Here is a 26,351-nt window from a genome sequence, read left to right on the forward strand (position 1 = left end):
CGGGGAGGGGGGTGATGATAACTTCCTCAATGGCTCAAGGGGGCGTTTCTTTCAAAAAGGTTAAGAACCACTGGCATAGAGGCACCAGGGAGAAGGATTTCTTTGGCAGAAAAAGCATGGATATCAGCTCTCTAGCAGCAATGTCTGACCTTTCTATTCATGACCACAGCACTTAAGTTTTTTTACATAGAAATGTTTTATTCAGTCAATATTTACAATGTTTAGATATAGATACAGATATAGATATATTGAAGAAGCTCCTCTTGATCCAGGCAGCTGGGTTTTATAGGAAATGCATCTTGAGGGTACAGACTGTTTGTGGCTGTGGAAGGAAATCTCTAAAAGTTGCTGCAGGATTGTAGCCCCTAGTCCTTAAAGAGGCCCTCAGGCACCATCCTGTCACACTGTTTCCCTTTCCTCATGACATCTTAGCTTACACCTTTCCATTACTTAACACACATTCTCTTTTTCTGTGTTCCATGTTACTGCCTCAGAATATTGTCATTGTCCATCTTCTACCAAACCTTTGGAGTCCCATCTCAACTTGCATATCCTTTCATAGTTTAGCATTCCCTTGTAGCCAAGCTTGTCACTTCATAAAGAAGTCTATGAACACAGACTCAAAAACTGAACTTCGACTTACACACCTGCCTTTAAAGAGGAACACGTAGCTGATCCCCAGACATATTGATACGTCTGGGGATCCCCAGACATAAGTGATAATCCATTGCCGCGTGAGATTTAAAGCTGAAAGATTTACAACAGTTAGGTGTACTTCCCAATTATGTAACAAAGTGCATGATGCTCTCAGATCTTACTGGTTTTTAAGTAACTGCTGGTATAAAATGATGTAGGAGGGCACATGTACCTTTCCACTGAATTTTAGCTCTGAAATGGAATAGGTATGAAAGGAGCATTTTGTTGTTTTGTAGAGTTCCATCTCTTAAGCCTCAGCCTTAACCTTTTTCTGAAAATGGGGAGGAGAGTACACATTCCATGCATTCACACTAAGATTAAAGAGGAAGGGACTACTGAACAGGGCCTGAAACCTCTTAAAGCAGTTGCTTCCTAATAGGTCTGCTTTACACAAGTCCAGAGCAAAAACTTTAAAGAAGGCTCCCTGCTCTGTGGAACAGTATGTTTTATCAGATGGTCCCATAAAATATTTCATTTGTCTTAGGACCTTTCTCTTTGTATTATCATTCCATACACAGTTTAACTTCTTTTACAGTCTTGATTGAACTTCTCCAATTGCACTCTTAAGTGATCCAGACAATTGTTTTCATTATGAGTAAACGTGGCTATGGCTAGCAGAAAGACTGGTATCCTTCAATATTCTTCCTGGGGGGGGGGTACACATATAATTAGCTACATTTGCCCAAATCTTCATCCTCACCCTCAGAAGTTGGATAATTAAAATCAGATGGAGGAAGACTTTAAAATCATTAAGCCTTTCACATATGTTCAAATGCATATGAAATAATTCTTAGCTCATATATTGCTGCTATTGCTTCGATTTCCTTTATGTAAAACTATTAAAAGAACATGTGGGCTTTTCTAAGCATTGAGACGCTCTCCTTTTCTAGATGTATTCACCTGCCTTTTCAGCTTAGTAGTACTGTTACCATTTTGGTTGCCAGCTGTGGATTGAAAATGGGCTGCTTTGTTGTTAGTCTATTAATCAGTCAGTCTCCAATTCACATATGAATAAAAACATGGGTTTGGGAGAATAAAGTATCCCCACTCCCACCATCGTGGTGCTTTGCTTTGGTGTTAATGCATGCAAAGTATCTGAAATCAGGGCTTCTGTGTTCTGCCTAAAGGTGACAGCTAGAGCGCACAGTATTTAGTGGCGATGAATATTTCTTAAAGGATCATCTGATATTCGAAGCATAGATGGTTAATTACTACTTACTCTTTGCATTCTGTGCTATACATTTAATCAAGAGTCTCAGCCTGGCAAGTAGATACCTTTCAAGAATCACTCTATCTGTGCAAGTGGTATGGTTATAAAGTTTTATATTTAGCAGGGAAGAGCAAGCATGATGGGCCCTTTAATCTTAGAAATAACAGACTCTTATCCTCTTGTTAGAGTATCTTGAACTATTACTTCTGCCCTCACATACATTCCATTTAGGACACGGCAAGCAATGAAAATACCCTTCAATGCTATTAATGAGGTTATTTCTGATAAGGAGTAAACTAGTAAATCCTCTGCTGGAAACTGTTCCTAGAAAGAAGACTGCTTCTCAGAAAAACTGCTTTATAGTCAAATTACATATGATGGTGCAGTCATAGGTAATTTGTCTCCAATCTTTTGCACAGCAGAAAATGAATCTGTGCGGAGCTGTTTGCCCCTTTACCTCTTACTGTTCTACAAAACCTGCCCTTCCCTGATCTACTTCTTGCAGCATGGGAGCCTAGAGATCTGCTCATGCAGGACAAAAATTAACCGAAGGAAAAAATTTAAAGAAGCTTTGCATCACCTCCCCAAATAACCTGTGGCTTTTTGCAGCCTCTGTGCTGGCATTTTGGAAAACAGGAGGTAGGGATAAGCTGCGCAAGGCTGAGCTAAGTCTTTTGGCTTTTGCTCTCTGCCCCTGAAAAGCAAATGTTGAGGTGGCCTCATTCTTCTGTGATAAATACAAAAGGGGCAGAGAAGCTCTAGAACAGATTAGAAAACACAATTCACTTCACACTCTTCAAAGAATCAGCACAGTGATAAAAGCTAGGACTGCAACTGCTGCTTGCTATAAAATGGGTATATGAAGCTCACACCTAGTCACTTTTCAAGTAACTGTCCTTCTCCAGCTGAGTTGGAGCACATTGGAAGAGAGCTGGGCCTGAGTTTTTGTGAAAAACGGGAGAAGTTGGGCAGCTCTCTCCATTGCTGCTTCTGGCACATTCAAAATGGCTACACTCAGCCAGGGAACAATGCCGCTGCATGTGACTCACTGTGACAGATGCCTTGCTTCACCCAGTGGTGCTATTAAATAGCACAACGAGTTCTTCTGAAAAATAGCAGGAATTTGTTTTGCGTAACAATGCCAGTGGAGAACAAAATTGTTTTTAAAAAGGTTCTGATGTTGCAAAACACATTGGCCTGAGCACTGTTTTAAAATTGTCGGTGAGCTCAAGGTTAGGACAGGAATTGCAAAAATAAGACCAAACCAAAGATATGAAGAACATTGCGAAGCACATAAAACTGCCACTTTTCCTTGGTTCAAAACAATGTTAGCAACTTACTTCTAATAGACTAATACATTTTGTGAACTGACTGTTGATGATTCTCTAACACAATGCTAGGATTAAGCAAGCAAAACTTCAGATTTAATAACCATGTGATCTGGCATGCACATTTGCTGTTCTCCATGCAATCAGTTCACCCCCAAACAATGAATAGCCTCACACTTGTATAGAGAAATGGAAGTGTGAATGAAAAACTACATAGATACAATAACAGGCATTTCGGTGATGGCAATAATTGTAGCAAGGAGTACTGTTAATACCAAAAATTGATATGCACAGACCTGTGGTTAAAGACAGTCTTGTTTTGAACATGACTAAAAATTCACTTTCAGAGTTGTCTGAGTCTTCTGTCTCTGAATTTTGAAGACAGTTGCATGTTTACCTGTCCTTCTGATAGTTGATACCTACGTTTTGCAAATATCTGTAAGAGACACAACTAGAAAATAGTGGAAAATCTATGCTCAATGGTACAGTGGTCACATTTGTCATGGTCATGGATAAAAAGCATAAATCCTTGTTTGTTTTTTTGCCATGTATGTTGCCAGGTTTCTCCCAAATGAGTGAGAGAATACAACATTTGAAGCAAACCTGTTTGATTGCTAGGACATGCCATCTGGTTCGTTAACTTGTCTTAGGAAAATATGCACAAAGTTATAAGCCTCCTGTGCTTGCAGGGGTGGTTTCTCAGTAGAACATGGGCCAGATGTTTGGTAGTATACTGCTACAAATAAATGCAAGAATGCTAGGAACCAACATATTTGTACTTAGTCATTAATGAGTATATAAAAATACAGTTTTGTAAAACTTCTTAATCTGATTGCCTCTGGGCAATGAAAACTGCCTACAGCTATGCACCAGCTAGGCTCAGAGTGACAAAGTAGTACATACATACAGTACAGAGCATTTCTGGTTTGCACTCTATCTGGTATATACCTCTGGTATTTCAGTTTCTAGATGACCAGGATTTTGACATGATCATTCTATGTCTTGCTATCACCAAATTGATCATTGGTGATTATTACAGTGTGCTTCATATGGAACAATCTTTAGTGTTCAGAATATGCTGCCACTATCAACTTTTTTGCTTAGATGGGTCTTAGAGAACCTTTTTGAGACATCTCAATGTTTGTGTGCACACAATTCAAGATGCTTCCCTCTGTAGTCCTATATGGCCTGGATAACAGAGTGCTTAAAATATATTTATATTCCAGATTATTTGGGTGCATGGTGCTCAATCTGTGAATGGGTGCATTAGAGTCCTTTGGAAATTTTTGTACTTTACCCATCCAAGGAAACATAGCAGCTAATGTTCTTTAGTTCTGTGTATCAAGTAAACCATTAAGAAAGATCTCCAGGTCTTTAGCCTCTAAAGCTAGTTTAAATCTTCTACTTAAATCATTGCTGATTTGGCTTTCTTGTACTTGATGTGCATTATGTTGAAGAACACCTAAAACCTAAATCTGATTATTAGTTGAAAACAGAGTATATTTATTGATTTAACTGCAGAATTGTAAATCAACTATTTCCTTAATAGACTTACTCTAGGTAGAACTAGCTGCTGGCTTTAAATGCCTGATGCTAAATCAAAACGGTTGCATCTTCTCATGCTTATTTCTTCAAATTTACATTACTGGAAGCCTTGGTGGGTTGCTGCCAATTCTCACTTGCAAGAATTAATATGTTTTAGACTGAGATTCCATATGAGAACAGATTTTCAAAAACAATAAGGCAGCATGGTAAGACTATTGTTCCATGAATTCTGTTTGTTTTCTGGACAAAGTGTAAAGGAGATTTTTCACTAAAGAGTACAGCAGGGTATGCAACACCATGCATGGCGATGGCTTTGTATCAGCAGTGGGTAATTTTTGCCCCATAGATGACTGTTTCTTTTATTTATTTATTTAAAATATTTTTATCCCACCTCAAAGGACTCAAGGCAGCTGGACTAGAACTCCCATTATCTCTTATCACTGGTTGTGATATAATGAGAGTGGCCATAATGAGAGTCCGGCCCCCTAAGGGGGTCTAACACATCCACTGCTGCAGCCGGCTCTGTACTCCCTTCTAATCGCTCCGGAGATGGAGGTTGACTAGCCACTCATCAGCCTGGCAAGGAGGCTTGTCTTCCCTCCTTCTGCCAGGAGTGGCTAGTTGACTGTGAGCTCTGGAGCGATTGGAAGGGAGCACGGAGCTGGCTGCAGCAGCGGATGGGTGAGTGGACAGCTATGTCCCTCGTTATGTCCACCTGTGTGAGGGTATTCGGATACAAATACCCTCATCTCTAGTTGTGAGCCAAACAATGATGGGTACTGAAGTCTAAAAAGACCCAGGGTTTACACATTTTATACCCCTGCTTTATATTGTGCTGGGGATCTGCTTGCTTGAGCAGTGATGAGTTGTGACTTGACAAGGTGATATAATTTTTGCACAATGAATAGCCAATTCCATCCTAAACATCCATCCTAACATTCCATCCTGAACATCCAATTCCATCTTAAACAGAACAAATTGCATGTTTGCATACAGGGTAGGATAGGTTTGGCAAAACTGGCCTATAGGTAATTTTTCCACAATACATTTACTCTGCTTAATGTGACATCTCAAGAAATCCATACTATATAGTTAGGTTAGCTGTATAAAGCTGTTTGCGAGACAGCTTAAACTATTGACATTTAGCAGGCCACTTTGTTTCATACATTTTCTGTTCACTCTGAAAATATGGAAAACAGTAGTGAAGTATATCACTCTTAGCACCTCTCTCGCTGAAAAATGGTTACTAAACACATGCACACCTCTAAATACACAGACAGCAACCCTGTGAAAGAATTTTTTATTATTAGCACCATTAGAATTAATATTGGCCTTGCAAGTGATTCAGGTTTGGTAGATTTTGCATTTGTTTCTAACCCTCCCAGCTTGGCACACATCCTCCAAAAACAAAAGGAAAACAATTATAACCCACAGGTTTTATTCACCACTTCCTTTCAACTGCCACCCAGATGCAGTCCTATTAAAACTTATCAGGGTTTCTTCAGGTGGCTTGCTTTGGATACGACGTACCTCAAACATAGTAGTGATCTTTGTCATAGGTTTGGAAGCCAGCTCCTTAAGCTTCCGTGCATCAAAGCGTGGTCGATGGAGGATAAGGGGCAAACGTCGCCGGAAAGAGAATATTCCCTCCCTCTTTGTTTCTTTTTCTTCTGCTTGCTCTTCTCTTGCCTTTCTGGTTGTCATCTGGTATAAAATGGCATCCCACATCTTGATAGCTCTTGACTTGGTTACTCTCTTCTCCAGACCAGGGGCAGCTTGAGGTTCTTCTCTCGTCTTTTTTTCTTCCATGTGCTCTGGCTTAGCTGCCTCAGAAGACTCTGGGACAGGAAACTGTGGGTCTTCAGATTCTACAATCAAGTGCTTCTTGAGGCGAGACCAGCCACTGAACTTAGTTTTAGGAGGCACTGGTGGCTTTGGTTTTGGTAAGGGGCTTGTGGTACTCTGGGAAGCAGCAGGTTGCTGTGGTGGTGCAGCCTGCTTGTCCGCCCTAGCTTCTGGTGAAGGCACATGTCTGCTGGCAACCACTGGACCAGGTGTAACTTCCTCTGCTGTGACGTGCTTCTGATGCATGAGAGGACTTGGCTGCCTCTGGGCCTCACTATGGAGTTCTAAGCTTCTGCTGCTTTCCAGAGTCATGGGTCTATGGAGCTGAGGAGTTGGGGAGGTGACTAGTGTACGCTGCCCAGGCACATGAAGTATTTCAGTTTTCACTGTCCTGGCAGGAGTTTCAGAGGATGAAGTCACATCTAACACAGGAGTAATTGGTCTGGCTGGGCTAACAAAATGTGTTGTTGGTGGGTGTGGATGATTTGTCTGTGAATGGGTATCTGTGGGCCTGTCTTCATAACTATGGAATTCTGTTGGCTGCTCTGACAGTTGGGTTTTAGCCCTTGGTGCTTGCACACTATGAATATAAGCATGGGTTTCAGCAACGTGGATCACTGGCACTGGGGTCTCTTGCACAGGTATGGGCGGAACAGGATGTTCTGGGAAAACAAATGTGGACTGTGCCGTGCTTGGAGGAGGTGGCTCTCTGTGTGTCTCTGGTGGGTGGCCTCTGAGCTGCCATGAAGGTTCTGGAGTGCTCTGTCTCTGAAATGGTGAGACTGCAGGTGAGATGGCCAGTTTGAGATGCTCTGAAAGGCTCCTCTGCTCTGTGACTGTGAACATAAAGGGCTTTCCTTTAGGAAAGGGAGATGAAACATGGTGGGCAATAGGCTTGATGGAAAAGCGGGGCGGGAGGTGAATGGTGATCTGGGTGTGGGTTTCCACAGGCTTGAGTGGGGAAGATCGGTTGTTGTGCTCCAAATCTGGGCTGGCTTCACTCACAGGGGACAAGCTGGACCGGAATGCTGTGCCTTGCTGGGCTGATAATGTTGCTTTCTTCTTTGCTGCTTTCTTCAAGAGTCTCTGTAGTTTCAGATTGTCCATTCCAGGCTTGGGAGCAAGAGGAGGGGGTGGAGTCTGTGGGTGGAGGGAAGCTGGCCCATGGGGAGATGTTACGGTTATCAGCATTTTAGCCCCCTAAAACAAAGAAACACATAAACAAACAAAACAGTTTTCTTTCTCCCTTGCTGACATAACACACACTCTCAGACTAAGGGGCTGTATTTTCTGTCTCTCGTACTGCTACAAGAAGCAGCAGGTCCAGACAAAATAGCCAAAACTATTTTTTTTTAAAAAAAATTAAATCTGAGAGCCAAGTTTGAGATCCATCTCTCTCTCTCTCTTTCTTTGGCTTGCTTTATGGTTTGGGGGGACTTGCCTCCCCGAATATTGTTTATAGGAATTTTGTGCATCTGTCGGGGAAAATTGTTTAAAAGCAAAAACATACAAATACAGTTTAGGAATGCCTCCAGAAGCACACTTGCAAAAATGTGTGTGTGTTTTTTCCAGATTTTTTTCCTAGTAGGAGGAAAAGGAAGATCTAGGGGCTCAGGGAGTGGTATGGGGCCAAAATGGCCTTGGAAGCCTTAAACAATCTACAGGTCATACTTTGCCAGCCCATGATATCACACAATGATTTAGCCTCAGAAAGATGCAGGTTTCAAACTTGAGCCATATAGTCATGGCCAAAAATATTGGCACCCTTGCAATTCTGGCCAATAATTTTGGCCAGTGCATTTTTTTGGGTTTCTGTGTGATTGTATCAGATTTGACTTTTCTTCTCTCTTTTTTTGTGTTCCTCCAACACAAACCAAAGAAATGAATATGTGAGCACCAAAACATTTGCAACTCCAACAATTTTCTGAGAGAAGGTTTGCATTTTCTGATAGAATTACAAGGGTGCCAATATTTTTGACCGTGACTTTATATGGGCCAAAGCAAAGCACTGACTTACCAGCCAAGATTCATAGACCTAAATGCTGTTTGAAAAGATTAAAGTAACTAGGGGAATAACCCAACTTGATGTGCTCATGCAACAAATGTATACAATAGCGAAATCTCAAAGCTGGGTTCCACAGGCATGTTTAGCACATGAGGGAGCCACCCCACATGTAACATGAAAACTTCAATAATGGTTTGCAGCACCTTAAATACAATGCTCTTTGATGCAGTTGGTCTGTACAAGCAATTATAGGTCATATATTTGAATCAGGAGATGATGTGGTGCTCACAGATGCACAAACCAGCTCTTAGCTGGCTAAAATCCTTAGGTACTTAATGGGCAAATGGGACTCTTTCTTCTGTTTTCTGGCCCCCTTCACATGTTAACCACATGAAGGAGGTCAGCAGACAGAAAAGGGCAGTAAGTCCTTAATGCCATGCCACTGATCTCTACTCACCGAATGTGGATGTTTTCAGAAGGGGAAACATGTCTGGGTTTTGCTTCCCTACGAGATCTACGTGATCAAGGAGACAACCCCATTATCCATCCTCAGTGCATGGACATTGGGCCGGGCATCAAAGAAGTTGCATGATTGGATGACATAGGACTACTGGAGTCATCCCACTGCCTGTTTCTGGGTGTGGACCCCTTTCATTTGATTGATGCATGAAAGGTGATGGACAGTTGAGTATTTTGCTCTCCTTAACATACTTCCCAAATGTGTTCCTAGGCAGTCTTCTTCCAGGGGGGCTCCCAGGATACTAGAAGTTGCTTTATTTCACCCAGTGATATCCTATCACTAGGTGAAGTAAGGCAGCTGTTATCAAGCAGCAGGTCCTGGAGGTGGAAAGGCAGTAAAGTGTTTGAGAAAAGGGCTATGTGTGTGCGTGCCTGGCAGCTTGTCCTGCATTCCCTAAGATGGCCTGCTGCCACTGAGTGCACCAGAGGACACCATCCTGCCATAACAGCTGAAGAAAGATTCATTGTACATGGAATGGCTGCATACCTGTGCCATCTTCTCATTTCCTCAGGCAGCCCTATGTCTTGGGTCAGCCCTCACACTCTGCTTCCTTCTCTGCTTCTAAATCCTGTTCTCCACCCCTCTCTCCACACACTTACTTCATATGTAGGGGGGCAGATTTTTTTAAAAAAATGTTGCTCTGCCCCTGTCATGTGCAGTTTAGGCCTAATTTTATTCCAAAGAGTCTTTTAAGGAATGGTGACTGGCCCGGCTCTGTTGTGATGCAAACCACAAGTCAGCGAAAGGTGAGGTGTGCAACATGAGAGCAAAGAAGCTGAGGTATAAATTGAGTTTTAGCTCCTAGCAGTAGACGGTGTTGTGTGTCGCTTGTAAAAGTTCACCAGAGCTATCGGGTCCTCCATGTGTCTCCTTGGTGATCTGTATGCTTACTTCAGCTGCTGTGGTCTTCAAGCCAAAATGCATTGCTCAGCTGATAGGGAGCTCCTCTGGGGAGAAGGAAAGCATCTACCAAGATGGAAAAGCCCTACTTGTAAACTATTTGTATCCTCAGCCATTGATATGGAGAACAGATGCTTCCACTTGAATGTGTACAAGTGGTTCAGGCAACATTTTGTGTAGGTTGCAGTTTGCCTTTCAGTAGAAGGTAATTATTCCTTTAGAAGTGGGACTTTTTGGTGTTGGCAAAGAGGTCCAGGGAACACCTTCTGCAGAATTCCTTCCGCAAATATCCTTTTTCTAAGACTGATATGCATATGCAATCCAGTGGGCTGGGAGCTGCTTGAAAATGCAGCTCTGGAGTCGTGCTTGTATGACATGTTACTCACACGGAGCTGCTCCTAAACCCCCAACCCATCCCGCCCCCATGATTTTGAGTTTGTGGCAAGTCTTGATGCACAAAGCTCCTGCATGTGCCTCACATTAAAGCATCTGCTGCCCACCTGCATGAGCAAGCAGTTTCTGCCCTGTTGGAACATATGCATGAATTGAGGCTAACAAGGTTATTGGGTAGCAGGGCTCAGCTGTAACTTAAATGGCAGCATGCAACAGTTTTGCATGACTGTCATGCATGAAGATGAGAAACTGCTTTCTTTTTCCATGGAATACAGATTGTATGCTGCTTTTGTAACAGTTAAAAGAGAATTTGTGCATTTCCCCCTCTTTCAGGAGGATGTATGTGTGTCCAATTCAAGGAATTAATTAATGGTTCCTTAAAAGGGAGTCTCTTTTTCTTAATGATGCTGAAGGTAGCATCCATCCAAATTTAGTAGTGCTAATAAATAAAGCCAATTTTTTCCATCTGATCAAGACACAGAATGGGTAGACATAAACTACCTAATATGCCAGAGTGTATAGGGATCTAGGGCCCGCAGTGTCTACTTTGGTTTCCCCCACAATGACTAGGCTGAAAAGGTCTATTGCAAAATTACAGCTTGTTGCCTGTTTCACCCTATGAGCCCATGCATTAGACACAACTCAAAGGTATACCTGCTTGTACAGTGGGGTCTTGACTTGAGAACTTAATCCGTATTGGAAGGCGGTTCTCAAGTCAAAAAGTTCTCAAGTCAAATCTGCATTTCCCATAGGAATGCATTGAAAACCACTTGATCCGTATCTGCTCTTTTCCGTCCATAGAAACTAATGGGAAGCTGCTATTCCGCCTTTGACCAATAGAGGGGGATATTTTGTTTCTTTTTTTCTTAGGTCAAGAAAGGTTCAGGGAAGGCAGGGAAAATACAGTCTGGGCAGTACCAGGCAGTCCGAAGACTGTCTCCCAATCCACTCTCTAAACGCTGGGAGGAGTGAGGAAGCAGACAGGCACCCTTTTCACTGGCCAACAGTTAACTGAAAGTTCATATTTTGCACTTTCCCTGCCTCCCACGTGGTTTTTTTTTCAGTTCTTAACTCAAATCTAAGTACTTAAGTCAAGTCAATATTTTCCTATGAGAGCGGTTCTTAAGTCAAAATGTTCTTAACTCGAGCCGTTCTTAAGTCAAGACCCCACTGTAATAGTAAATTGTATTAGTCATGGTTTGTCCAGTATGAATTGCATGTTCTCCTCATTTCTGATGGATACACCTCCTAACATTTGGCCCATTCCTGCTTGAGGGTGGGGAAACAAGCCAGAGATAAACCATGACTGTGAGTTCAGTTTGTCACAATAAGCTACAGTTTGAAGAAACCAGAGTTTGTGGCTATTAACTAAACCATGACTTCTTAGCAGAAGCCCATTCATACATAATGAAGCCAAAACTGATTATTTCTTATTGAGATGAGCAGATTCAGTCTACATCTAAGTTATTACATACAGTATCAAGGATTCCAATGGGAACACTACCCCAGACTTAGACCTTTTGTTTCCATTGTTGAAATGATTGGGAGTTTGAGATCTACTGCAAATCATCTAATTATATACCTCAAAATCCCAAATTTCCCTTCTTCCCATTGTTGAGTCAAATGGGTCAGGATTGTGACAAAGTGGCATAACACATAATTTGCAGGAAATGCCAGGCTCAATCCCCAGCATCTCAAAGTGAGACTAGGAAAAAATTTAGCCTGAAATCCAGGAGTACTAGGGTAGATGGACCAATGGTCTCAGCAAAAGGCAGCTTTCTCCATTCCTCTGTAAGGTCGTGGTTATCCCAATAAATAGTTTTCAGGGTCTGTAATGTTACGTTCTTAGGCAGGGGTTGAACTGTAGGTACAGCGTGGTACGCTTCTATGAGTGAGTATACATACCAACATGTTTTAAAGCATGTAAAAATTTTAAATGCTTTTCTTATCACCTTACAAACAAGTGATGAAATAGATTTCCTTTAAAATAAAGTTCTCTGAACTGGTTAAGGGGCAAAAAACCTGTCACTGGGGGAATTTAAGTAGAGGACGGGCAGTTGTTGCTCAAGGATGATGCAGCTGCATTGGGTTAGACTACATGCTCTCCAAGGCTGTGCCCCTTCCGTATCACTGCAAAAGGGCTTGCACACATAATTGGAGAAGCTTTCTCCCCAGCACTAGTATTTAAAACTTTGCCTGTCCCCCAGCTGCCTTGCACTTTCTTTGTATATAGACAGGCTTCAATCTATAAAATCCTTACTGTGGTTATTCTGAGAACTTGTTTACATCTTCCACTTCCAACCTTGCCAAACTGTAAATCTGTGCGACTGAATGTTTGTTTTTCAGCTCCAGACTTCTTTGTGTGCGCTAAATATCATTTTTCATGTTCTGAGCCAGGGTTAGTAGAGGCTCTCTCATTAACCTTTCTTGAAGATCATGTGTTAGAGAATTGGGGGATCTGTACATCCTTCTCTTCATGCTCCCCTCTCCCCCAGTCTTGGTTCTCGTCTGAATTCTTCACACATGCCTGAACAATAAGGGCCCACTGGCATTTTGTGTGGTCTTATTGAAAGGAGTCATTTTTATAAGTGATTGTGGTTATGCAGCCAAGTAACTTTTCAAGGACCATGGATAGCGTGGGATGCTTGCAAGCTGAAACTGAACTTAAGCAAGGGTAGTGTGAGAAGGCTGGGGATTAACAAGCATTTCCTTTAAGCTGGTGCCAAGCAGCTTTGTTTCATTGGGGAACACTGCTGGTCTACAATGTGTCAGTTCATATTTAAGTATTCAGTCAGATGTATAATTCTAGTTTGAGAAGAGCAAAGTGCCAGGATAGGAGAGGGAATAGCTTGCAAGATGGAAAAGTAATTTGAAATCCTTGTGGCAACTACAGAACCATCTGTTCTGTTTGGAAAGAAGAGTGAGATCTAAGGAAACATGATACTTGTGCCTCAGCAGCAGAATGGCTAAGCAGAACTGTGGTCTCTTTACTTCTGCAAGATTTATCATTGTACAGTATTTCACTAACTTTCTCTACTTTTTGCTTTTTCTGAAAGAAGAATGTAAAAGCTGACAAATGAACTTCCATTTTTTCCAGCACAACTACTGTTTAGTATGTAAAGGTACAGTGGTGCCTCGCTAGACAGTTACCTTGCATGACAGTTTTTTTGCTAGACATTGACTTTTTGCGATTGCTGTAGTAATTCGCAAAACAGTGGTTCCTATGAGGGAATTTTGCTGGACAGTGTTTGGTCCCTGCTTCCCAAACCAATTTTCGCTAGATGATGATTTTGACAGCTCCTTCTGCCCTCGCAAAACAGGTGTTTTCAGGATCTAAGCTTCACAAGACAGCTATTTAAACAGCTGATCGGTGGTTCGCAAAGCGGCTTTCCTATGGCCAATCTTCGCTAGACAACGATGATTCTTCCCCATTGGAACGCATTAAACAGATTTCACTGCATTCCAATGGGGAAATGTTTTTCGCTAGACAATGATTTCTCTAAACAGCTATTTCAGTGGAACGGATTATCATCGTCTAGCGAGGCACCACTGTACAGGTGACTCTGTGTTTACAAACTGATTGGTTCACTGATAATGGCTGCAAACGTTATAAATAACTATATAAATGGCTCACTATAAGTCAAACTTTGTTTCCCCACTAAACTCTGTATTAAGACTGGAGTTTCAGTTTTGGAGAATCCTCTTGCCTTATCAATGAAACCTTACCTGTATTCTCCTATCTCCTCTTTCTCGTTTACCTCCTGGGTACTCCCATCTGACTTCTGCTGTCTTCTCCCATCTCCACCTCACAACCTCTGTCCTGCTATCTTGCTGGATATTTGGATATTCCCCTGAATCCTGTTCTCTTCTTTCTTCTCTCTCTTCCACCTCCTCTCTATGTTGTGCTTGGTAGCATAAAAGTTTCCATTTATAGTTCTGAATAGGGAGGTGGCATTAGCTGATATTGGAATGGTTGTAAAAGCACAGGGTGTAAAGTGGAATTAATTGTAATTTAGAGATCCCCTATATGACTTGCTCTCAGGGACAGTTCTCTGAAGTAACTGGGAAAAAGAGAGAGAATAGCTCTTAGGCCACAAATTGCATCTGAAGAGTGTGTTACTCTATTAATTACTTGTAATTCTAGTCCCAAAGTCTCTCAAAGTAGTTAGTTGCAATCATAGCTACAGTGCTTACGATGTAAATATTTTCTTATTTCTCAAAAAAGATTAAGATGGTTACTTTTTAGATACTTGAAAAGAACGTGCTGCTACAGTACAAAACAAATGCTCCTCCCATTCCCCTTGCTATAATCTCAACACCCACTGCAGAACATGTATTAATTTGGGAAATGGATTCCATAGATTAAATAAGTTCAAAAACTGCTTGAGGTAAAATGAAGCTCCTTGTGTGACATAAATTTGATTGAAAGTGGTGATGTTCGTGGCTGCAGCAAATAATAACTTGAGCCAAAGAAGACTCTGCTCCCACCTTTGGTGTACCTGGGCCCCCAAAAGTATCAACACCTGTCAATGAGACATACGGGTCCTTGGTGTTTAAGCTGGCTTCTTGCCTCAGAGCACTTGTTTTAGAAGTAGTGGGCATGCCCTGAGGTCATTTAAAAATTCCACAGGGGGCAAAATTTTCATAAAGAAAAATCATTTTGTGAGCAGTATGAACATGTTCTTAACTTTTTGTGACAGGAGAAACTACTTAACACTTTTTTTTTTTAATTTAAAATATTTTTTCCAGCTTTTATATTTATTTTAAATTTGAAGAATGGGTTCACTCTTTTGCTAGAAAGTTGTTGGACGATGGTAAAGTACAGATGGGGAGAGATAATGATTTCTCAAAAATCAAAAGGGGTGCGAATGATGCCGAAATATTTTGGGGACCACTGAGTTATTGTTAAACCATAAAAGGAATGCAATTAATGAAGAATAAATTAAGGTACAATCACATTGTGATCCATTTGTAGGGGAAGAGTGTCAAGTAACTGGTTATCAGTAGCTACTTACTTCCAAGCTCTTATAATATATCAGTTTGGATTACTATTCTGGTACCAGAGGAAGAAGGAAATCTATGCTGGCTATTCCTTGTACCTCTCATAGTGCTGTAAATTCAAGCATTTGGAATAGAGAGCTTTTAACTTAGCGTAAACAAGTTCCTTTTTGGTGCCCCCCCCTTTCATGTATTGCTAAAGGACAGGCATGTCCTTCCTGGGCCACCAACTGAAGGATCAGTCCTCTTCGGTGATTAACAAGAACAGCAACACTCCTTCACGGAGTAAGTAGAAAACATCCATCCCTTGATGATGGAAAACCAATTTGAGAAACACTATTTGGGGGTAATGGAGAAAAAAAGATTTAAAAAGAAACTGTATAAAAAAATTGTGCAAGCAGGGTGTAGGACTGGGCTCCAGCCGTGAACTTGGGCGTCCTGCAGAGAGATTTTGCTCTGGCAAAGATCAGATGCTGTTGGCAGCTGTGTGGGTAGAAAATAGCTGTTTTGAGCCCCCACCTGTGTGTGCTGTGTGTTCAGCAATGGGTGCTGAGAAGCAAGAACAGACATTGGAAGTGAAGAGCAGGGGCATGCTCTGCATGCATTCTCGGACACAGAATTATTATTAGTATTAGACAGGTTTCTTTTACTCCCTCAGGCTAGAAAATCCTGGCTAACAAAATGACAAGGGATGCTGGAATGTGTGATCTGATAAAGTCTGGATTCCTCTTCTGTTTTATCAGCAGACTGCTGTCTAAACAGGGAATGCGAGGAAGTTCTGACATGAAATTGTAAAGATCTGGGGAGAACTCATCTGTCTTTAAAAATTATATTAGCCCACTGATTCTGAACCTTGTCCACACCCCAATGTTTTTATGCTAGGTTAGGAAAATTATTTTGAATGGGGTTTGTTTATACACTGAAGGGAAAAGTCATCCTTTCATAACAGAACTTTGATTCTCCCCTTCTCAACCACACAAAACATTTATGGTCAATGCAGCCCCCTCTATTTGGAGAAGGTATAGTAGTAGTGGTGAGGAAGGAGGGTCATAGTTCAAGTGTGGAGCTCATGGTTTGGATGCAAAAATCCCTAGCATCTCTGTGTTTCAAGCTGAGCAAACCCAGTGAGTTTCTGCTAATTGGTGTAGGCCAAGATGTGCAAAGTGCAGACCGCCAGATGTTATTCAACCACAACTCTAATTAAACCTAGGCAGCATAGCTAATGGTGAAAAATGATGGGAGATATAAGACAATACTTAGAGAGTGACAGTTTGGCAAGGATAGACAACCCATGATTATCAGGATGTTGTTAGATTACCCCTTTGATCTGGGGCCATGATGGTTAGAACTCAACCATATCTGAAATGTCACAAATTGCTAGTCCCAATACTGTGCATCACAGACCAACAATCTGATTACATGGAAACTTCCTGCATTTCTTTGTCACTGTCTTTTCCTCTCTTCCCACAGTTCTATTACGACATTAGACTTTAGGGCATGGAAGGTGGGAAACACCTGGTTGAAAAAAAAATAAATTTTAAAAAATCACACTTCAGTGTAGCGCAGAAATTATATTGCCAGATAATCGATATAACCAGAGGATCAGTATATCTGTTTAAATGCATGACATTGTTTTTCTGGGTCCATTTGAGGGATGCAGTTTACATATATGTTTAGTTCTTACCATCTCTCTATCTGAGCAGCTGCACAGATGCTGGCATCAAGCTGTAGCCTCCCGGCTGTTAAGACACCAGACAACATTTCTAGATAATACTATGTTTAGCTCCAATGATATTGATGCTATTTTTATATGTTTGTTTTACAGTTTGGGTTTGATTCGCATTTGGATACAGAAGGCAATACGTCTGTGTAATGCTGATGTTTGCTCTGCTAAGAAGGAATTATATTCCAAGGATGTCTTCTCTTCCGAGCTCAAATCGACAACCTGCTTTAAAACCAGCTACTGTTTTTATTTTTCGCACCTCAAATGGGTACATGTCTCCAAGCTGACTTCATCGGGACTTGGACACAGCATCAGCTCAACAAACAGCAATAATTTTTTTTTTGATTGGCTTTTTGTTCTGTTTTGGGTAATTGTGTGCTGTTAATGTGACTTTCTGATTCTCTGCATTTAGTTCTAGGCTTGGCTAGAAGAAATGGGCAAGCCTTTTTCTTTACTATATCATTAACTAAGGGGGAACAAGCCAGTATTAGTAAATTCCTTTTCAGTGTTGAGAAAGACAAGGAGACAAATGTGAAAATAAAAGTTAAACCAAGGGATTTTTTTGGGGGAAACCCTAATAGCCATATAGCTCAGGGATGTGGAACATTTTGTCTTTTCAGATGGTTTGGACCAAATCCCAGAGGCCAAAGTCAGCATGGTCAACGGTAATGAGTTATGGGAGCTGTCGTCTGAAACATCTGGAGGGCCAAAGGTTCCCCCATACCTGCTGTAGCTGATTTTCACCCTCCTTCTGCCATGTGAGCCTTCAAAATGATGATGCATTTTGATGATGGGGTGATGCTTCATCTTATGCTTCTGAAGTTCCCCCTAATTAAGGGGGAAGATGATAGAGAACTAAAAATAGTTTTTTCTCCCTGTATAATATAAAATTCATTCCTAGTTTTCTCATCTGAATAAAGGCAGTAATTCAATAAGTTATGGTAAGAGTTCTGCCTTAAAACTGATGCTTTCATGAAGATGGACTGGCAGTGGTTCCTAACCTTGGGTCCCTGGATTTTCTTGGCCTGCAACTTCCTGAAGCCCTTGCCAGCAAGCTATTGGTGAAAGCTTCTGAGAGTTGCAATCTGAGAATGTCTGGGGACCCAGGATCTGGAACCACTGGACTATATGATGGATCTTCTCTCATGCTCATTCAGTGTAAGTAATCAGGGCAAGCCTAAGACTCATTCCAGTAAATCTTTCTTCAAAGTACCTGTGTGTCCCTATGAGCTGATTCTAATTATCTTTGGTTTCACATCTGATAGCTAGTTCATGTGCATATACCAGAAACTGCCTTGTTCTACTCAGGCCTTAGCAGCTTGTAGTCCAGTCATTGAGGGCACCTCACCTACCTGCTCATACATGAGCCAGCCTTGCATTCGGGCATAAACATCCCTTTTTGTAGACATAAACTGTTCAGCTAAGCTGTACTTGGCTGATTGCTTTGGAAGAATGCTCTGAAGTAAGCATCTTGACAATGGATGCCATATTCACTCCTTAGGCCCAATGTACTTGAAATATTCCTGCCCCACTGTAGGCATGATGATAGTTCAAACAAAAGGTACCAAGCTGGTATATTTGTCGGGATGAAGGGCAGTTTCCAAGGACTAGCTAAACTGAGTCATGAGAAGAATCATTTTAAAGAAATGGTTGCTAGTACTTGCAAGAAAGAGTAGACTTGTGTGAAAGGCCTCCATGCCTTGAACTACAACAGCCAAAATCCTATTGCCAATTTATGCTCGCATAAAGGAAATTATGTAAGCTTTCTTAACAAATTGTCACTTGTTAACAAGGTAATGATTGCAGTCCTGGATGTGTGCTCGGGTAAGTGCCCAGGAATGCAACCTGCATCTCTCATTGAGTAGCAGTTTGCTATGAAGACTTAATGTGATTTCCTTTACACAAGCATAAGTCAGCAATAGGATTCTGCCCAAAATGTCTTTTAATCTGCCAACTATGAATATTATTGGCCTTATCCTAGTTTACAAATGCAAACTGGTCACTGTATCCTGCTTCTGTTCTCCTGAGACTAGAAACTTGCCTCTCAAGAGCCTAGAATATTTTCCATATCTTTTGATGGTCCCCCCCCCTTTACTTTTGACCTGGACCTCTTTTGTAAGCATTTAATAAAAGTTCTGAGAAACAAGGTTTGCTTCCTGTAGTGTCATTTCACCCTCAAAGCTTCTGATAACTCCAATCTCCCCCTTCCCTGAACTGGATGCAGAAGTGAGACTGACTTAAAACCTGTTAAAATATTTGTTCCAAAATGTTATATCCACCAAGTTCACCTTACATTTTTTTTTAAAGCTGGTTTCTCCCAGAAGATCTCCAAAATGGTAACAGCTAGAAACATATAAATTTGCACAGGAACTACTGATTTCCTAATGTAAATACCTGGATTGGTCATATCTTGAAACTGGTTCCCTAGAAGCCATCTTAGGCTCATTGATTAGCTTTTAGTAGTGCCTTTCTACAGGCAACGACATCTTTCCTGTTCTGTGGTTATGAACTAGATCAGCCATCTACTAGGCTTCTGTCAAAAAAAAAAAAACTTTTGTCACGCAACAATATATATTCTAACCAGTATTTTTTTTAAAAAATAAATAAGTGTGGTCAATGGTATGGTGAAGTTGTAATACAAAAAAAAAAAAAAAATGGAATGGATATAGTTCCCCATCTCCTCAGCCTTTGGTAGTTGGCTGACAACTGATCTGGATCACTTTCTTCTTCATGAGTTTTGTTTATTTAAAATAAACAGCATTTCATAGCCCAGAGTTTCATAGTATTGCCTAATCACACTTTTGTAGCCCCTGGTTTTCAACTGAGCATCTATTTAAACCATATATTAACAGCTTTGACAAAACCTGTCCTGTACTGGGAGACAAATCTGTGTCTCTGTGTCATTCCATTCATTATCTTTCTTTTCCTGTTAGTACATCAGTTGATCAAAGGTTGCAGTTGGGTGACACAATATATTTTAAGAAATTAATGAAAACCCATTAAAATCTGTCTTCAGATCATTCTTTATATAATTTTGTTTTACAAAATGGATAAGATACTGGGCAAATAAAATCCAACACAGCCTTAAACCTCTTGAAATCAACCAGTGCTTGCAACCTGCATTGGATGTATTCTCACATACGTTTTCTACCCAACTTTTCTTTGCTACATCACCAGGATTTATATTGCTACTCTACAGTTTGCTTTCTTCTATCCTATGTGCAAAGCTACTGACACTTCTACACTGATTTGCAATAAGCAAGCACAGAGGATGCTATACCTAAAGCTACCACGCCATCTTTCAAGTACCTTTAAGAAAAGAAATTGTGCTTGACACCAGTGTTCCTTTAGAAAGTGTGAGCCATTCATCTAGTGAGGTATGTTATAAAACAGGGATGAGCAACCTGTGATCAAACAAATAAAGCTAGATTGCAACACTCAAGATTCTTTATGGATGGCTATGGTAGTTACAGCTGAGATGCATCAAAACATTTTGTCTGGGTGTTGTGGAATCTGGGAGGCTGTGCTTTTTCTTCTCCTTGGCTTGGATATTTAGCTAACTTCAAAACCTGGTTCAATAATCTGGTTCATTCTGGAACAGTTAATCATAGCCTTTCAGTCTGGATAAGATGGGGTAACAGTGAATTGAAGGCATCTTGGTTCATTTCAGGAGTGAATGGGATGCCATGCTTAGGAAAAAGGCTTATCTTGGCTTATGAAGCTAATATCATGTGAAGGTGGCTATTGCTGGTCAGAATTTTTTTAAAAAAACGAATCTAGCAGCCCAACCCTACCAGTGTTTCCTTGAAGAATGTCTGGTAGAGTTTATTAGGATTTACTTTGAAGTATGGGAGCACAGAAGTGCAGCCTAAATGGCAACCACTAGAAATTCACTTTAGGCCTAAGATGGGAATTTCTTGCACCAAATCTTACATATGGCTTTCAGCTTCCATTTCTCATCTGTAAAATGGAACCATTTTATATCACAGGTGAGAGGATAGGTATCTACATAAAGCTGGCCATTTGGCATTAAAATTATTATTTCGGTAATAGATACATCTATAAAAGCCCTATAAAAGACTCATGAACACGTGGAAGGTTCCAGAGCCTAATAATAGAATGGAGACATATGCTATTTGGGAAATCAGTCATGTCCTTCATAGGAGTGTTCTTTAGCACTGCTGAAGCACTGCTCTTCTGAAGGAGAAATTTAAAATGGTGCTTTCAGAAAACTTCATAATAGCTTTAATTTTTCCAGCAATGGGCTTTCCTGTAGGTCTGACACTGTTAAGGTGCTATATTCAATATGCCAGCAAGTTTGGAAAACTTAACAGTGGCCAGAGGATTGGAAAAGATCAGTCTACATCCCAATCCCAAAGAAGGGCAGTGGCCATCACCTCATGGCAAATAGGGGAAGATATGGAGGCAGGGGCAGATTTTACTTTCTGGGGCTCCATGATCACTGCAGATCGTGACAGCAGCCACAAAATTAAAAGACGCCTGCTTCTTGGGAGGAAAGCGATGACAAACCTAGACAGCATCTTAAGAAGCAGAGACATCACCTTGCCAACAAAGGTCTGCATAGTCAAAGCTATGGTTTTTCCATTAGTGGTGTATGGAAGTGAGAGCTGGACCATAAAAAAGGCTGACCACTGAAGAACTGATGCTTTTGAATTGTGGTGCTGGAGGAGATTCTTGAGAACCCCTGGACTGCAAGGAGAACAAACCTATCCATTCTAAAGGAAATCAACCCTGAGTGCTCACTGGAAGGACAGATTCTGAAGCTGAGGCTCCAGTACTTTGGCCATCTCATGAGAAGAGAAGACTCCCTGGAAAAGACTCTGATGTTGGGTAAGTGGGAGGGCAAGAGGAGAAGGGGACGACAGAGGATGAGATGATTGGACATTGGTATTGAAGCTACCAACATGAATATGACTCAACTCCGGGAGGAGGTGGAAGACAGGAGGGCCTGGCGTGCTCTGGTCTATGGGGTCACAAAGAGTCGGACACGACTAAATGACTAAACAACAACAAAGTGGGCAGGTGGGGGAGAGTAGGGCGTGTGGAGTATAAAGGATACAAAGTTAATTCTACTGTAAATACTGAGTTATGTTGTTGTTACACTGCAGGCATAGATATGCTCTACTGGCCTATGGGCCAAATTAACTTAAGGCAAGCACACTAAAGATTACATGTCAAGACACGCAGAATCACTCTGACATGCTTATTTCATATGATTTGTCTATCCAGACCTGCTTACACACTACTAAACTTCTGTACATGAACTGCCGGATAGCACAGTGGTTGAGGCCTCTGGCTGTGGAGACAGAAGTTGAGAGTTCAATTCCCCACTGTGCCTCCAAGACAAGGGTTGGACTTGATAATTCACAGGGTCCCTCCCAGCTCTGCAGTTCTCAGATGATGATGACTTTTTCTTTTAGATGTACAAGAAAATACTTTATTGTATGTGGGTGGTATTGCTGCCAGCTCTGTGCTTTTAATGTGGAATGGTAGCTTCAGCTGGATATATATTGCATGTCTATTACATGGAAGAAACAAATATGGGATTATAGAGGAATCCACAGGGATCAGATATATAGGCTTTATGTATACAAGTGGTCTGTGAGGAGCATGCAGTCTCAAGAAGCCTTGTAGCCTCAGTCATCTAGGGGGCGGTGCTCATCCCCGTTTCCAAGCCACAGAGCCAGCGTTTGTCCGAAGACAATCTTCCGTGGTCATGTGGCCCGCGCGACCAGACACGGAACGCCATTACCTTCCCACCATGGTGGTACCTATTTATCTACTCACATATTTACATGATTTCAAACTGCTAGGTTGGCAGGAGCTGGGAAAAGCGACGGGAGCTCACTCCGTTGCGTGGATTTGATATTACGGCTGCTTGTCTTCTGACACTGCAGCACAGAGGCTTCTGCAGTTTAACCTGCAGCGCCACCACATCCCCTATCAAGTAATATAAGCACTACAAATAATATAAAACAGGGGCTGACAACCTGGTGCCCTGGAGGTGTTTGGGACTATAACATCCAAGGCTCAGCTAGCAAGGACAATGGTCAAGAAGGATGGCAAGGCTTAGTCCAAAACACCTGGAAGACACCAGACTGCCCAACCTAACCCAGCTATAATCACACAATTATTTGGCAATGGTAGGGGCACTTCTTGATTAGGTAGGGTGCTCTTTATGCCTTGCAACCCACCCTATATGCCACTCTGTGTTCCAAGATGAAAATGAGGTGTGGCATTTATTTCTGATGCTGATCTCAAATTGACATTTTTAACAAGAAAATTAATTGCAATTGCCCAGCTTCTGCATCCACAGCTCCTCTCCCATTACACTATGTGTTCTGCAGCTTTATGTTATGTGGTTTACTTGTTACGAATTGTTTTTTGTTATGAAATCCTTATGGGAAAGGAAGGATGAGGGAAAGACACAGCCTCAGACTCATTTTGAACACTAGTAAGCAGGAATGGAATCAGGGGCATTTTGAACAGCAGGTTACTGGATGTGTTTTGGTGGGGTGTCAGGTTGCTACCAGTGAGCACACAGGTGAAAGAAAAATGTTGGCTTATAATGCAAGGCAGCTTCTGTGTAACGAAAGGCATAGAATGGTGACAAGGATGAAAGCATAAATGCTGATGGATGAAATGAAAAGAGTAGGAAGAAAATATCCTGATCTAGAACAACTTGTTTGCTGTGTTGCCCAAATAATTTTTCTCAGTCTCAGGAACATCACTGTAAATACTACTCTGCTAGACAGAGTACATGATGCAGATGATAGAATGGGACGAAAGGGGGAGACAATCATACAAAAGCCCATAGGTAACTGAAACAAGGATGGAACATTATTTCATACCTATTTTTAAAAACTGCTTCAGTGGGCATAGGTGTGATAAGTGTCATAGTCTAATGGGCTTCCTCTTCCTGGAAGACCATTCACTCCAGATACTAAAATGACCTAACTGCACTAGTTGATGCATCTGTTTGAAGGTGCAAAGATGCTTCCCTTATCTTTCCATGGAAGTTCACAGGTTAGAGCAGTGGTCCCCAACCTTGGGCCTCCAGATGTTCTTGGATTTCAGCTCCCAGAAATCCTGGCCAGCAGAGGTGGTGGTGAAGGCTTCTGGGAGTTGTAGTCCAAGAACATCTGGAGGCCCAAGGTTGGAGACCACTGGGTTAGAGGATAAGCAGTACTTGAGATCCAGTGACACAAGGCAAATCTACTGGATACATTTTAAAAATGGATGTCCAGTGTATTTTGAATAAACAGAGTCTGGAGGATGAGAATACAAAGAATCCAATCAACTCCCTATGGAGCTAGATTGCAGGGTGCCAAATTTCCAATTTCTGCAGTCAAGGGTGGTTTTTCAACCCTGCAATGCATAGTTCGTACAAGGCTGGCAATGGGATAGCATCCTCCACTGCACTGGGGGGCAGCAAAATAGCTTAGGAGGCACAGAGCAGATGACATGGCACACCCAATTCTGTCCCCCAGCAATTTACTATTGCTCCTTGGACTCCAATATCTATCATTTGAGGCAGTTGCCTTACAGTGCCTGATAATATAACAAGCATTGGCATAAGAAATTATACTAAGAAAGATAGCCCAATAATGCAAAAATTCAGGGTAGCTGTGTTGGCCATAAAACAAATTCCAAAGTCTTTGTTGTGGTGACACCTCTATTAGGTTAAATGAAAAGGTGCAGGATTTTATAACATAGATCCAACAATGAAATTAGCCCTTCACTCTGGTCTATCCTGATGCCATAAAAATATGTTAGTCCTCAAGATTTTTAATGTCTGTCTTTGTTGCTTCTGCAGCAACTAATAACAAAGTCCTATACTGTAAATATTTACCATTGAGTCCAGTGGACTTCTTCTGAGGAAAATGAATATAGCAAAGTAAAGTGTGCTGCTTATATACCGCCCCATAGTGCTTCAAGCACTCTCTGGGTGGTTTACAAGTTAATTATGCAGGCTACGCATTGCAAAGTAACACAGCGATCCCTGTAATCAATATCAAATGGCCCTAAAGACATCACAGCACCTTTCTGTAACTAAAACAAAACTTATTGCTTGTGATCTGGGTCTTATTGAAATTATCTGTGTGGGGAGGACAGGTTGCACCTAAGCCCTGTCCACAGAAAATCTCACATTTTGGCAAGGTGCTGCATACACCTGTACAAGACAGGAGCTGGTAGGGTATATGCTACGCAGGCCAGTTACTTCTTCTGTCCCATCATGCTGCTTCAAACTTTTATGCAGCCAGTTGTCCAAAGATGAGAGACCTGCTGGTCTGAGGTGACCTTTGCAGCCTTCTACCCCGCGCCGATTTCTGCCTGCTCCTGCACAGCAGACGAAAGCGCTCCTACAAAGCACTTTCTCCAAGCAGAAGAAAAGGTTCCGACAAACGCACCACAGACGCTGAGGATATAGTTGAGGCAAACGGGCCTCATTCAGCGTCACAGGGTTTAAAAACCAAAGGAAAGCATTTTCAGCCACTTCTTTGAAGGAAGTGGCCGCCTCACAATTGGCCATAGGTGCGACCTCTTCCAATTTTATAGCGCCAACTCTCCTCTCTCGCATCCTGCCGAGTCAGGAGACGCTGGTTCACTGAGCCCAAAAAAGGCGGGAAATATTTTTCAATCTCCCCCCCCCCCGCCAAACACACCTCTCACTAAATTAAAATGGGAAAAGTTCACTTTTGGCCTCATTACCTTGCGAGTGAAAACCTCCGGGAGGTTCCAAGCTGCAGCCCCGCTGCTCTCAGCTTCGGCGGGCTAAAAAACCTGTCGGCGCATCCTTGCCAGGAGGACTCTTCCCTCGCCGACCCCGGGAGGGAGAGAGGGAGGGGAGATTCCTGCCCAAAATAAAACACATGCACGGCGGCTCCCGACCCAAAGCCTCGCTCTCTTCACGCAAAGAGGCAGCCGCAGAGCCCGACCTCTTCGGATGGCAGGGAGTGCGTGTGTGTGAGAGAGGGGGAGTTTACATGGCAAAGGGAGCCGCGCCACAGCGAGGTGGTTCGGGGGATGGAACCGACTCGGGAAGCCGAAGCAAGGGAGAGAAAGCGCCTTTTCAGCGCGGCAGCCACCAGTCCTGCTCCGTTCCTGGGTGCCGCGAGCCCTCTATTGGCAGGGCCATGCAAGGGCGGCCTCGTCCAAACTCTTCC

At 42.0% G+C, this 26,351-nt stretch overlaps 2 protein-coding genes across 6 annotated transcripts in view; one reads left to right on the forward strand and one right to left on the reverse strand.

Annotated features, from left to right (window-relative positions):
- LSP1 (lymphocyte specific protein 1) overlaps window positions 1-19,309 on the forward strand; it is a 101,254-nt gene extending 81,945 nt beyond the window's left edge. For all 4 annotated transcript variants that reach the window (XM_020788752.3, XM_020788754.3, XM_020788753.3 and 1 more), the window contains one exon: window positions 17,266-19,309. The gene's annotated coding sequence lies outside the window, so the exon portion shown is untranslated. The remainder of the gene's footprint in view (window positions 1-17,265) is intronic.
- On the reverse strand, window positions 178-26,161 carry PRR33 (proline rich 33). Of its 2 annotated transcripts, none has more exons than XM_020788750.3 (2): window positions 25,897-26,161; window positions 178-7,824 (listed from the first exon to the last, which is right to left on the reverse strand). In XM_020788750.3, exon 2 carries the CDS (start codon window positions 7,813-7,815, stop codon window positions 6,217-6,219), a length of 1,599 nt encoding a protein of 532 aa, XP_020644409.3. In that variant the 5' UTR covers window positions 7,816-7,824; window positions 25,897-26,161; the 3' UTR covers window positions 178-6,216. The 2 variants fall into 2 exon arrangements, with proteins under 2 accessions (XP_020644409.3, XP_078239819.1); XM_078383693.1 differs by lacking the exon at window positions 25,897-26,161 and adding an exon at window positions 19,558-20,736.
- Window positions 26,162-26,351: the final 190 nt, after the last annotated feature.

Source organism: Pogona vitticeps, chromosome 1 (assembly GCF_051106095.1).
Source record: "Pogona vitticeps strain Pit_001003342236 chromosome 1, PviZW2.1, whole genome shotgun sequence".
In the NCBI taxonomy this organism is placed as follows: domain Eukaryota; kingdom Metazoa; phylum Chordata; class Lepidosauria; order Squamata; family Agamidae; genus Pogona; species Pogona vitticeps.

What these genes read in the sequence shown, in the direction of transcription:
- PRR33 (XM_020788750.3), bottom strand. Translation starts at nt 7,815, where the DNA reads ATGCTGATAACCGTAACATCTCCCCATGGGCCAGCTTCCCTCCACCCA.